Source organism: Trifolium pratense, linkage group LG4 (genome assembly GCF_020283565.1).
Source record: "Trifolium pratense cultivar HEN17-A07 linkage group LG4, ARS_RC_1.1, whole genome shotgun sequence".
Taxonomy (NCBI): domain Eukaryota; kingdom Viridiplantae; phylum Streptophyta; class Magnoliopsida; order Fabales; family Fabaceae; genus Trifolium; species Trifolium pratense.
In genome coordinates, this window is record NC_060062.1 from 5,530,270 (window position 1) to 5,542,388 (window position 12,119).

A 12,119-nucleotide genomic window follows, 5' to 3' on the forward strand; every position below is an offset into this window, starting at 1 on the left:
CACAACACAAACAAAAAAACACATCCTCAAATTCTAGATCATCAATCCAAATACTCATTGAAAAACATACAAACAAAAACATATAAAATCCCAAAAAATGTTTTCTTGATTACCTTAACCATAATAGGCATCTCAGTTTCCACAACCCTCTTAGCTAGATTTCCAAAAGAACCCATTTTTCTTTTCACACACAACAGAAGAAACAAGTTCCAAATTTGGGATTTGAAGTGAAAAAGAAAAACCACAATGAAGTACTAGTCTTGTTGAAGAAGAAAACGAAAACGTCAACCTAACAAAAAGTATTCAACTTTGCAACGCCACGCTTCACCAACCCATCCACCATTAAACTATAGTACAAGTAAATCTAATCCAAAAGGGAAAAAGACGAAAACCTTTTAATGTTATTAATTTAACACATAAGATAAAAAAATTGATAAAAAAATGAAACTTTTTGGTTTCTCTTTCCTCTTTGCGTTTGTTTAACGCTAATTAAATGATAAATTTTGTATCTTTAAAGAGTGTTGAAAAATGGGTATGAAACGACAGAGAGGACCACTTCAAAACGATGATTCACTGTGCTTGTCTGTCTATCTGTCATAGCTTCAGTGACTCACTCACTTTCTTATCCAATGGTTCGTCTTTAGCAGACTCTGATTTTACCGATCTCTTCTGCATTATTATAAGCAAAAATTTATTTTTGAGATTTAATTTACTATTAGATTAGATTCTACTCTATTCGTTCTGTATTTAATATAAGAGAACGTTTGTTTTTTTTGTGGGTTTCTAACTTTCTTCGGTATTTAATATAAGAGAATTTTTCCTTTGTTGGTGGGTTTTTAATGTAGTTGACTTATATACGTTAGAAATTTAATGAATCTATAAAATAAAGGCTTAATTATTAAATTGGTCCCTTAAAGATATTTTTGGTTTTAAATTGGTCCCTTAAAGAAAAAAATGCTCAAATTGGTCCCTTAAAGACTTTGCCGTTAAATATTTTGGTCCTTTCCGTCCAGAAACTGTTAATTTGTACATGTGGCAAACTGAGTGCTTACATGGCTGCTTACGTGGTTGCTTACTAGGTAAATCATTTATGTTAAAAAAAAAAAAACTTAAATTTAAAATTTAAAATAAAAAAAAATTATACAAACAAAAGAATGGATGAAGAAGAAGATGAAAAATTATACAGACAAAAAAAATATAATATACCTAACATAGCCTTCTTCCTCACATATCATCACCCTAAAGATAAGCAATTTATCACTAAACCCAGATGAATGTAGCTCTCAAATTGAAGTTAGATAACGTAAAGATTGTTTTTTTGTTTGTTGAAATTGATTGAATTGAGATAGAAAATGAGAAAGGGAACTGACCAAGACTAACACCCTGAGTGAGGACCTGACGGATCTGAAGAGATTTGATAGAATCGACGGTGTCACCGACGAAACCCATTGCTTTGTTTCTTGTGATTCTGAGAGAGTGTTGTTGCTTCTTCTTGTTTATGCTAACACCACCAAGTTGTTGTTGTTCTACCAGTTTTGTTTTGTTGAGTGAGTGACTCTTCTCTTTGCGTTTTGGTTTTCGCCGGTTAACAAATAGACAGAGCCAAACACCAAACAAATGCCAATTTTTTACAACAAACAAACGTTTTTTAATTTTTAAATTTTAACTTTAAGTATTTTTTTTTAACTTAAATGATTTACCTAGTAAGCATCCATGTAAGCAACCATGTAAGCAGTCATGTAAGCACTCAGTTTGCCATATGTACAAATTAACAGTTTCTAGACGGAAAGGACCAAAATGTTTAACGGCAAAGTCTTTAAGGGACCAATTTGGGCTTTTTTTTCTTTAAGGGACCAATTTGAAACCAAAAATGTCTTTAAGGGACCAATTTAGTAATTAAGCCTAAAATAAACAATCTCTTATATTAAGAATCGGATGTAGTAGATTAAATACATTCATTATTCAATAAATTTGAAAAGTTATCTTTACTTAATAATTAAGGTTGAGTACCTAATATAGAGTAATTTGGTCCCTAATCCATTGAATAAACCACCATATGGTGACCAATATGAATTATGGTTTGCGGAAAGCGGACCAACTCGTTTAATCTATGGTCAACACAAATTTTTTGAATTTTTCTCTTTTCCTAAACCTGTGTTTCTTTTATGCTCCCTAAAATCACGTTTTTGTGTTGGGTGCGAAAGGGATGGTGTGTACAAACCAACCAACAAGAAGTTAAAATATGAAGAGACGGAAACGAGAAAATGTGAATGTTCATTTAGATTTCATGGTTATTTTCATGCATCACAAGAATGACATCTTACGGTTGTTTCCAGCTTACACAACCATATGTGTTAGACAAAGAGTTAGAAGATCATTTAGTTGAGGGGCGTTTGAAACTTCAATAGAAGGAGTATCTTGCCAAAATGACAAGGAATTTGGTCCTGCCAAGAAATATTATTTCCATATTGAAAGAGATATATGTTATCACAGCAAATCATGCTTAGCTGTACACGGTTTCCATTCAAATCAAGATGGCAATGAATTTGTGATTAATAGGAGATATTTTCATTCAATAGGAATTGTTTGTAATTAAGTATCTTTGACCATTTTCCATTTACGTTTCATGCTTGCTTTGTAAATATAATTAGCATAGCCTTTGTACTTTTTCTACACAAATATATGAATATACATTAAAATTCAAACTCCATTTTTACATGGTATCAGCCTACCACCGATCCTTCATTCTTTAATCACTCATGGCTGCCAACATCATTCCAAATCAAGCCAACAACATTCCAAATCCATCCTCTCCATATTTTCTTCATTCCTCTGATCAACCAGGACAATTACTAGTTACACAACTTCTTGATGGGGATAATTACCCCACATGGAGCCGTGCAATTACCATGGCCCTAGAAGCTAAAAACAAACTTGGATTTATTGATGGCACCATCCTCAAACCAGAACCCAACAACCCCAATTTTTCTAACTGGATTCGTTGCAATAGCATGGTTCAATCTTGGCTTGTTCATTCCACTATCCCAACAATTGCAAATTCCATTCTTTGGATCAAAAGTGCACGTGATATATGGCTTGATCTCCTTACGCGTTTTAATCAAAAAAATGCACCTCGTATTTTTGAAATACGGCGAGCCATTTCGAACCTTTCTCAAGGAACCAATTCCATTGCTACTTATTATACACAACTCAAGGCCTATCGAGATGAACTTGATTCTTATCGTACACTTCCTGCTTGTGCGTGTGGTGTTATACCCAATTTCAATGAAATTTATGCTACTGAACATCTCATGGATTTTTTACAAGGCTTAAATGATTCATTTTCATCTGTTCGGAGTCAAATCCTCCTAATGGATCCTCTTCCTTCGGTGCCGAAAGCATACTCTCTTTTGCTGCAGGAAGAACGTCAACGTTCATTATCTGATTCTCGTTCCATTGCAATGGAACAATCTGCTATGGCGGCCCAACATACCACTAATTCTCGCGATGGCAATGTTAAACCCCTTTATCATTGTTCAATCTGCGATATTGATGGACATTCAGATAGTCGTTGTTACGGTAAGATTGGATATCCTCCTTGGTGGAAACATAATATTGGATCCAACAAAACCCGTCGTGGGCCTTCCTCTCGTGATAGTCGAGGCTCGAGACCTTCTGCTTCACACGGTCATCCCACTGCTGCTGCTGTTGCTTCATCTTCGGATTCTCAGCCATTGGTTAATTTGTCTCAGACTCAAATCCAGCAATTGCTTTCTCTCATAAAGTCCGATAATAATCAACCTCTAGCAAATTTTGCAGGTACTTCTTTTCAATGTTTTGCGTCTTTAAAACCTTCTTCCTCTCTTTGGATTTTAGATTCTGGAGCAACTCATCATATGGTATCTGATCTTTCTTTTTTTCATTCCTACAAAAAAGTCTCCACTTCTGTTAAATTACCTGACAATAAACTTGTTCCGGTACATCATATTGGTTCTATTTATTTGAAAACTGGTCTTTTAATTCCACATGTTTTACATGTTCCCTCATTTCAATTTAATTTGTTATCTATTAGCAAATTATCACGTGATACTAACTCTTCTATCACTTTTACTTCCACTTCATGTATTTTACAGGACCAGAAGACGAAGAAGACTTCTGTGATGGGTGAGCAACATGGAGGCCTTTACCTTATGAACCATTCTCCAACCATCATTTCCTCTGCAGTTTCATTTGAATCTTTTTTTGATTTGTGGCATTGGCGCTTAGGACATCCAGCCCCCACTCTATCTTCCCAATTCAATAATCTTGATTCTAGCATTAAGTTTTCAAATAAATGTTCATGTAATGTTTGTCCTTTGGCAAAACAAACTCGTTTAAAATTTCCATTAAGTAGCATTTCTACTGTTACATGTTTTGAGTTAGTACATTTTGATGTTTGGGGACCCTATAATAAATCTCACTCTTCCGGTGCAAAATTTTTTCTTACTGTGGTTGATGATTTTTCAAGAAGCACGTGGGTTTTTCTCATGCATCACAAAAGTGAAGTTAACACACTAATTCCTCAATTTTTTAAAATGATTGAAAAACAATTTCATACACATATTAAAAAAATTCAATCAGACAATGCACGTGAATTTTTCAACTCCCACACTAATAATTTTTTCAAAGATTTGGGAGTATTGCAACAATCAAGTTGTGCTTACACCCCACAACAAAATGGAGTTGTTGAGCGTAAGCATAGACATTTATTAAATGTTGCACGTGCTCTACATTTTCAATCTAATTTGCCTTTAAATTTTTGGGGTGATTTTGTGTTAACAGCTACATATCTAATCAATCGTTTACCATCTAAAGTTCTCAAAGGTCGTACACCTCATGAAATATTATTTAACAAAAAACCAAATCTTTCTCACCTTCGTGTTTTTGGTTGTTTAGTATATGGTCACAACACACAAATTTCCCACAAATTTGATAAACGTGCATCTCCGGGAGTTTTCTTAGGTTATCCCCATGGTCAAAAAGGTTACAAAATACTTGATTTATCATCAAAAAAAATATATGTAACTAGAGATGCTATTTTTCATGAACATATTTTTCCATATAAGATGCTTAATGTTGAATCATCTCCCTTAGTTTTACCATTGCCACCAATTGAAACACCTTCTTCTACCATATATCCATTTGATGACCCACCTACACTATACGATCCTCCCTCCCCCATACAAACAACACCACATATTCCCCCACTTAATCCACATCCAAATCAAGAGCCATCATCTTCCAACAATGAACCAGTACCACCCCAACCTTCCTCAGTAGTTCACAACCACCCCACTCGAACACGAAAACCGCCCGGCTACCTCACTGACTATGTTTGCTCTCTCAGCTCATCACAGGCATCTTCTTCGACTCATACTCCTGGTAATCCATATCCTCTTTGCAATTTCTTATCTTCTCATAATTTTTCTTCTACTTATCGTTCTTTTTTATCAAAAATTGCTATTGAGTCTGAGCCAAAATCATACACTGAGGCTAAGAATTTTCCGGAATGGCGCAACGCAATGCAATCGGAGATTGACGCCTTGTGTGAAAACAGAACATGGTCTTTAGTTTCACTACCACCTGGGAAAAAACCGATAGGTTGTCGTTGGGTTTTCAAAATTAAACGAAAATCTGATGGAAGCATCGAACGGTATAAAGCACGTTTAGTTGCTAAAGGATATACCCAAGTTGAAGGGGTTGATTATTTTGACACTTTTGCTCCAGTTGCTAAACTTGTTACAGTTAGAGTCATTCTCTCTGTTGCCGCTGCAAAAAATTGGCCTCTTCATCAACTTGATGTCAATAATGCTTTCTTACACGGAGATTTACATGAGGATGTCTATATGCAGCTGCCACCCCCCGGTTTTAGGCGTCAGGGGGAGCCTCTCGTTTGTAAGTTAAATAAATCATTATATGGTCTTAAGCAGGCATCAAGAAACTGGTATTCAAAATTTTCAGAAGTTCTTATTAACTTTGGTTTCTCACATAGTACAGCTGACCCATCTCTTTTTTGTCTGAATCGTGAATCTGGTTCTGTTTATTTGCTACTGTATGTCGATGATATTGTCCTCACAGGTTCAGATCTCCATCTCATGAATTTGGTTAAAGATCTTATACACAAACACTTCAAAATTAAAGACTTGGGTCATTTGAAATATTTTTTGGGCATTGAAGTTGCAAGATCAAAAAAGGGTATTTTTTTATGTCAACGACAATATGCTCTTGATATTATATCTGATAGTGGTCTTACTGCCACCAAACCTGTAGACTTTCCGATGGAACAAAATTTAAAATTATCTCCATCTGATGGTACAATTTTATCTGATCCCGCGCCTTATCGTCGCCTTGTGGGTCGTCTCATTTATCTCACCGCCACGCGCCCTGATATCACATACCCGGTCAATATTTTGAGTCAATTCATGCATGCTCCTCGCCAACCACACATGAATGCTGCTACTCGACTTATTCGCTATCTCAAGGCGACTCCGGGCCAAGGTCTCTTCTTTCCTTCTAGTTCAAATCTTTCTCTTCAAGGTTATTGTGATTCAGATTGGGCTAGTTGCCCTACCACTCGACGCTCCACTACTGGATACTGCATTTTTTTGGGTTCTAGCATAATCTCTTGGAAGACAAAGAAACAAAGTGTGGTCTCACGTTCCTCGGCTGAAGCTGAATATAGAGCAATGGCTAATGCAACTTGTGAAATTACTTGGCTCTCCTATCTTATGAAAGATATTGGTCTATCTCCTTCTACATCAATACCGTTGTTTTGTGACAACCAATCTGCTCTTCATATTGCCTCAAATCCGGTATACCATGAACGGACGAAACACATAGAAATCGATTGTCATGTTGTTCGTGAAAAAGTTTCTTCCGGTCTCATTACTACCATGAAGGTCAGTTCCGCAAATCAAATTGCTGATTTACTTACCAAGTCATTGGGCAAAGATCAATTCATGCATTTAAAAAGCAAGATGGGTTTATCCAACTTACACCTCCCATCTTGAGGGGGAGTGTTATCACAGCAAATCATGCTTAGCTGTACACGGTTTCCATTCAAATCAAGATGGCAATGAATTTGTGATTAATAGGAGATATTTTCATTCAATAGGAATTGTTTGTAATTAAGTATCTTTGACCATTTTCCATTTACGTTTCATGCTTGCTTTGTAAATATAATTAGCATAGCCTTTGTACTTTTTCTACACAAATATATGAATATACATTAAAATTCAAACTCCATTTTTACAATATATACATAAAATGTGACAACTTCAAAAATATCTTGAGAATAACAAGTATATGTTAACACTAACCAATATCTCTAATAAGTGACCAGCATCAACCAACATAATCCATTTTAATCACACAACTGACCAACATTTCTAATCACAACTTAATCCAACAACTAACTTAGAGCTACACTCCCCTTCTAGAGATTACCATGCCATACATGCCAACATAACCAACATTCAAACTTAATCAACATAAGCAATTTTAACAGCATAAGCAACAACTTAAACATAATCAATTTTAACACTAAAAATCAAATTTAAGCCTAAACTACACTCAAACTCAACATAAAGGTTATTGAAATTATTAAAACTTACTTGTAAGTCACAAATGTAGTTAAAAAGAAGTTGGATTGCTCAACAAACCCAAGTATGTTGAATTTTCCGAAAGGTTTTCACAAAAGAGAGAAACACAATTTTTTTTTTAGTGAAAAATGTAACTGTAGAGAAGAAGTCACATTTTGAGTATAAAACACAAAGTTTTAGAAAAAAATGGAATTTTTTAAGCGAGCGGAAAAAAATTTCCATTCTTTCCACTCAAGCAAATAATTTTTTCCGAAATTTGGATTCGGGGGCAAAAAAAGAAAAAAAACTTAGGTGGGAAGAGAAGAATTTCTTTTGTTAATTTATATTGTGATCCATCATCCATTTGAATTGAAGTGTTTAAATTATGGTAATATATAAAATGATCCCTTAAAGATATTTTTGGTTTCACATTGGTCCCTTAAAGAAGAAAAAAAGTCTGAATAGTCCCTTAAAGAAAAAAAATTCCGAATATGTCCTTTAAAGACATATTTGTTAATCAGTTTGGTCCTATTCAGACATTTTTTTTTAGGGACTAAACTGATTAACAGAGATGTCTTTAAGGGATCTATTCGGACTTTTTTTTTTTTTTCCTTTAAGGGACCAATCTGAAAACAAAAATATCTTTAAGGAATCATTTTACTAATTAAGCCTATATAGTTTAAATTTACGGGTGACCCGTGATCTTTTTTTATATATATAATGAACTACACTTTTTATCCTTTATAATTTGATTCATAATCTATTATCCTAGTAAAAAAAAGTTTAAAACTATTTTGCATTTTTTATGATTTTTTTTTCTAAGATTTCATTTGTTCAACTCAGGGTGTTGTTGCGTGCATGGAGAGTGTAGATAAAATCATAAAAACGTAACAAATATAGTATATTAATAACGAAAAACTAAGATAAATAATATTATTGCGGGGATAGCTCAGTTGGGAGAGCATCAGACTGAAGATCTGAAGGTTGCGTGTTTGATCCACGCTCACCGCAACATATTTTTTTAATGGTACGTTTTTTTATTAAATATCATTTAAGAACGGGTCAGTTCAGTCTGTGAAATTGGAGGATTACTAAATTAGATATGGAGAAAGCCACGCCAAAATCTTGTATGTCCTTCATGTATAGATATACTAGAGAGATTAATGTGACAACTACAAACACCAAGTTACAACCGAGTTATTTGAAAAGCTTCTCAAGTTTTTTTCAAGAGGAGAGGGTCAAGGACACTATGAATGGAATGCAATAGAAGAATCATGTAAATAATGACTCCAATGAAACTTGCAATTAGAGCTCCTGTAATATGATTGCAAAATTTGGGGACTGAACCACATATTGGTAGCCAAGCTGCAGAATTGTTTCCTTGCTTTGCCACTTGAGCTATAGCCAAAGCTGCAGACAGGCTTGAAATGAGTAACATTGTCAAAACCTGCTCATAAAATTAATTAAACCACAAATTAATGGAGTTTTTGTTGATAACATAAGTTAAAGCAAGTTACAATTTTTTTTGGTTGCGCAAATTAGGTATCCTCTGGCGCAACTGCAGAGACTAACTAATTCCTCGAATCTTATGAGATCCAAATAGGCGGCAAACTCCCCCTAAGAGTTTTAATGCGGCTACATGCCCAAATCAGATATCGAACCCAGGATATTGGTTAAGCTAGAAGAAACCTGCTCCATCTCATCTAATCACTATCTCTTATAGAAGTTACAAAAAATTTATGATTAAACAACACTTGAACAAAAGTTGTTGCATGATATTTTAGTAAAAAAAAAAAAATGTTGCATGATATATAGAGGTTAAGTTTAGGACATTACCATATCCATGGCTACCACAAGTCGCCATAGCAAGCTTTCTGCTGGAAGAAAGAGGACCAAAAATCCATAGACAGTAACAACAGAGTTTGCAATCACAAAGTACCTAGAAATTAGGAATTGTTTGGTCAGTTTAGAGAAGAATTTAAGGAAACAATTTTGTTTAACAAAATAAATCAGTAATATACTATGTAACAATCTCTACGAACACCAACACTTTTGATCAAAAGACATGTCCGGTGTGAGACACGTGTTAGTGTGTGAGACCGACACAACATCAAGACATGTGATTTCATTCAATATATAGTTACTATTGTTGTGTCTGATATATCTGTTTGTGCTTCCTTCATAATAATATTTAAATAAATAAAAAAATGAAATTCACTTACTTTAGGGCAGGGGAGGTAGTGTATTTTGCTTCAAAGGAAACATTGAAGAAGGTTGCTCTTTCATGGCTAGAAACCATGACAATTACTGCTGACAAGGTGGCTGAGAAGGCCAAGAACCTTAACAAAAGATGGCATATTCTACTAGTCTTGGCCATGATTTCACTAAATTGGTGGAAACAATGAATCTTTGGTTCAAGGAAAAGTTAAATATTTAAAAGATGATATCATTGGGAAAATTTTCAAGATGCTGAGGTAGACAATATGTGTATTGGGACCAAGGTTAGGATGTTAGGAAAGAAAATAAGGGATTGTGCACTTAAATTAGTACATATTTGTGTTATGTTAGGTGAAATTCTGATGTATATGCCACCGTCCACTAGTGTTCTTTTTTTTCTCTACTTTTGCTGCATCTCCTTATGTAGAGTTACATGGGTCATTTAACTATTTGCTCTAAGTTTCAATTTCGGTCGGTACGTATGAAAAAATATTTGTCGGGAGAGATCAATTCTTTAAATAAATCATAATTATTTTGAATGATTAGTATTCACAATTCTATTTAGAAAAAACTTCTTAGTGTATGTGAGCAACTCTATTTTACTCTTCAAAATGTTATAGATTAATTTCTTGTCCTTTTCGGTTGCATTTACTTCATTGTAGAAATTTGTTATGATATTGGTAAAAAGTGCATTATTGCAACCTAAATACTACCTAAACACAATCTACCTTATTACTAGTTATATGAGTATCATTAGTTAGGCTAATTTGTCAATAAAAAAAATCATTAGTTAGGCTAAATTATATTTTTGTGTTTATTTATGTTATTTTTAAAATTTAATTTGATCTTTCAAGATTTATTTTTAAACTACCACTATAATAGTAATTACCTTGGTACACAAAAGCCAATATGCTGGACCAAGATGCCTATAAACTACTCCTTTCAGTGTATATATATATATATATACATGAAATAATCGGAGGAAATATCACTTATTTTATCAACTCTCTTAGTATCTAGCCTCCTCCCGATTGCAGTTGCGGGGGATTGAACGGTGATCCTTCCGACCAAGTTCATCGTCAATCATCACTGAACCAACTAACGATTGATACATTATTATTTTTTTAAAGAACGTGTAATAGTAATTTTTTAAATATATATATATAATGATTGATTTGACAAAAATATTTGATAAGCTAATTGAAATTTAAGTTTATTAAGCATAAACAAAGGAGGAAACTAACGAAAAACTAAGGAACAATATGAGAGAAAAAGAAAACACTCCTCTTTTTTTTTTAAAAAAATTTTGCTATATTATGTGTTTTTGGTGTGAGCCAATCTTTTGCATTTTCTTTTATCTTTGATGTTTGTTATGGATTGACCCATGGATTGACCCATGTACAGTATGTTTAAATTACTTATTTTTTTGTCTCTTTTAAGCCAAATAGGGCTAAAAGTAAATGATTTAAAATTGTAATGAATCAGTAGTGGAATGGATTAGTTGAACTACATGTAAAAACCATACATAAATGTGAGGTGACAAAACCAGTGTCATTTAGTTATTGTCTTAAAGTTATTTCAATTTTTCAAGGATCAAAATTATAGTATATTTTTTATTTCTCTTGTTATAAGTAAAGAATATGATGTCTTTTATTTAGTGTAGTTAGACATAAATAAGTAAAAATTAAGTAATATTTTAAGGTAATGTGCCATAAACCTAAACCTCAATTACTGGTTATAATCAATAGTACGTCAATTACCAAAACACTTACCACAAATCTCAAGCGTCAACACCAATTAACCTTAAACAATATATATATATATATATATATCATAAGAAAAATGTTATTTAAACACAAATTTTTAACAAAAATACAACAAAACTACACTTTTTACTTTTTTTAATATTTGTTGCACGTCTCGATATCCGTGATATGAGTGGAAAAAAAATGTGTTGTATTTTTACCCAACTTTTTTGTGTTTATATAACGCACGTCATATCATAAATGGGTACGATGCCTACACCATGACAAACATGAAAACATCCTAACAATGAAAAGTTTCTTGAAATTGGTGCTTTCCCTTTCCCAACTTTCTTTCCTCCCACTTTCACCAAACAATGTGTTAGGGTCCGTTTGGTATGATGAAAAAAAAGTGGAAGAAAAAAATTAAGCAAACCAACAAATAAACTTGAATTAAAGTTAGACCAAGTTCAACCCAAATCTAAAATTAACCCAAAAATTCAACTTTTTCTATTACTTTAGTTTTCAAAAAAAAATATTA

General features: G+C 33.5%; 2 protein-coding genes and 1 non-coding gene across 16 annotated transcripts in view; 1 reads left to right on the plus strand and 2 right to left on the minus strand.

Annotated features, from left to right (window-relative positions):
- LOC123921596 (aromatic aminotransferase ISS1-like) overlaps positions 1-1,617 on the minus strand; it is a 36,228-nt gene extending 34,611 nt beyond the window's left edge. For 4 of the 14 annotated variants that reach the window (XM_045974203.1, XM_045974202.1, XM_045974204.1 and 1 more), the window contains exons 1-2: positions 1,371-1,599; positions 114-1,239 (exon numbers count right to left, since the gene is read on the minus strand). In XM_045974203.1, coding sequence (XP_045830159.1) covers positions 114-176 — 63 coding nt within the window. In that variant the 5' untranslated portion in view covers positions 177-1,239; positions 1,371-1,599. Of the gene's footprint in view, positions 1-113; positions 1,240-1,370 lie in introns of all 14 variants that reach the window. The other 10 variants (XM_045974209.1, XM_045974211.1, XM_045974207.1 and 7 more) reach the window with 8 other exon arrangements.
- A 6,940-nt stretch (positions 1,618-8,557) lies between these two features.
- On the plus strand, positions 8,558-8,630 carry TRNAF-GAA. Its single transcript has one exon. It is a non-coding gene; the product is annotated as a tRNA-Phe (tRNA).
- Positions 8,631-8,726: 96 nt separating this feature from the next.
- LOC123921603 (CASP-like protein 1C1) lies at positions 8,727-10,249 on the minus strand. Its single transcript, XM_045974218.1, has 3 exons — positions 9,842-10,249; positions 9,456-9,558; positions 8,727-9,066 (listed from the first exon to the last, which is right to left on the minus strand). The coding sequence occupies exons 1-3, from the start codon at positions 9,994-9,996 to the stop codon at positions 8,833-8,835; spliced, it is 492 nt and encodes a 163-aa protein (XP_045830174.1). The 5' UTR covers positions 9,997-10,249; the 3' UTR covers positions 8,727-8,832.
- Positions 10,250-12,119: the final 1,870 nt, after the last annotated feature.

Bases quoted from the DNA above. Each gene is read 5' to 3' on its own strand.
- LOC123921603 (XM_045974218.1), bottom strand. From the start codon at position 9,996: ATGGCCAAGACTAGTAGAATATGCCATCTTTTGTTAAGGTTCTTGGCC. The intron at 9,559-9,841 runs GTAAGTGAATTT...CCTAATTTCTAG, and splicing joins ACTACCTCCCCTGCCCTAAA to GTACTTTGTGATTGCAAACT. The intron at 9,067-9,455 runs GTAATGTCCTAA...TTTTATGAGCAG, and splicing joins TTGTGGTAGCCATGGATATG to GTTTTGACAATGTTACTCAT.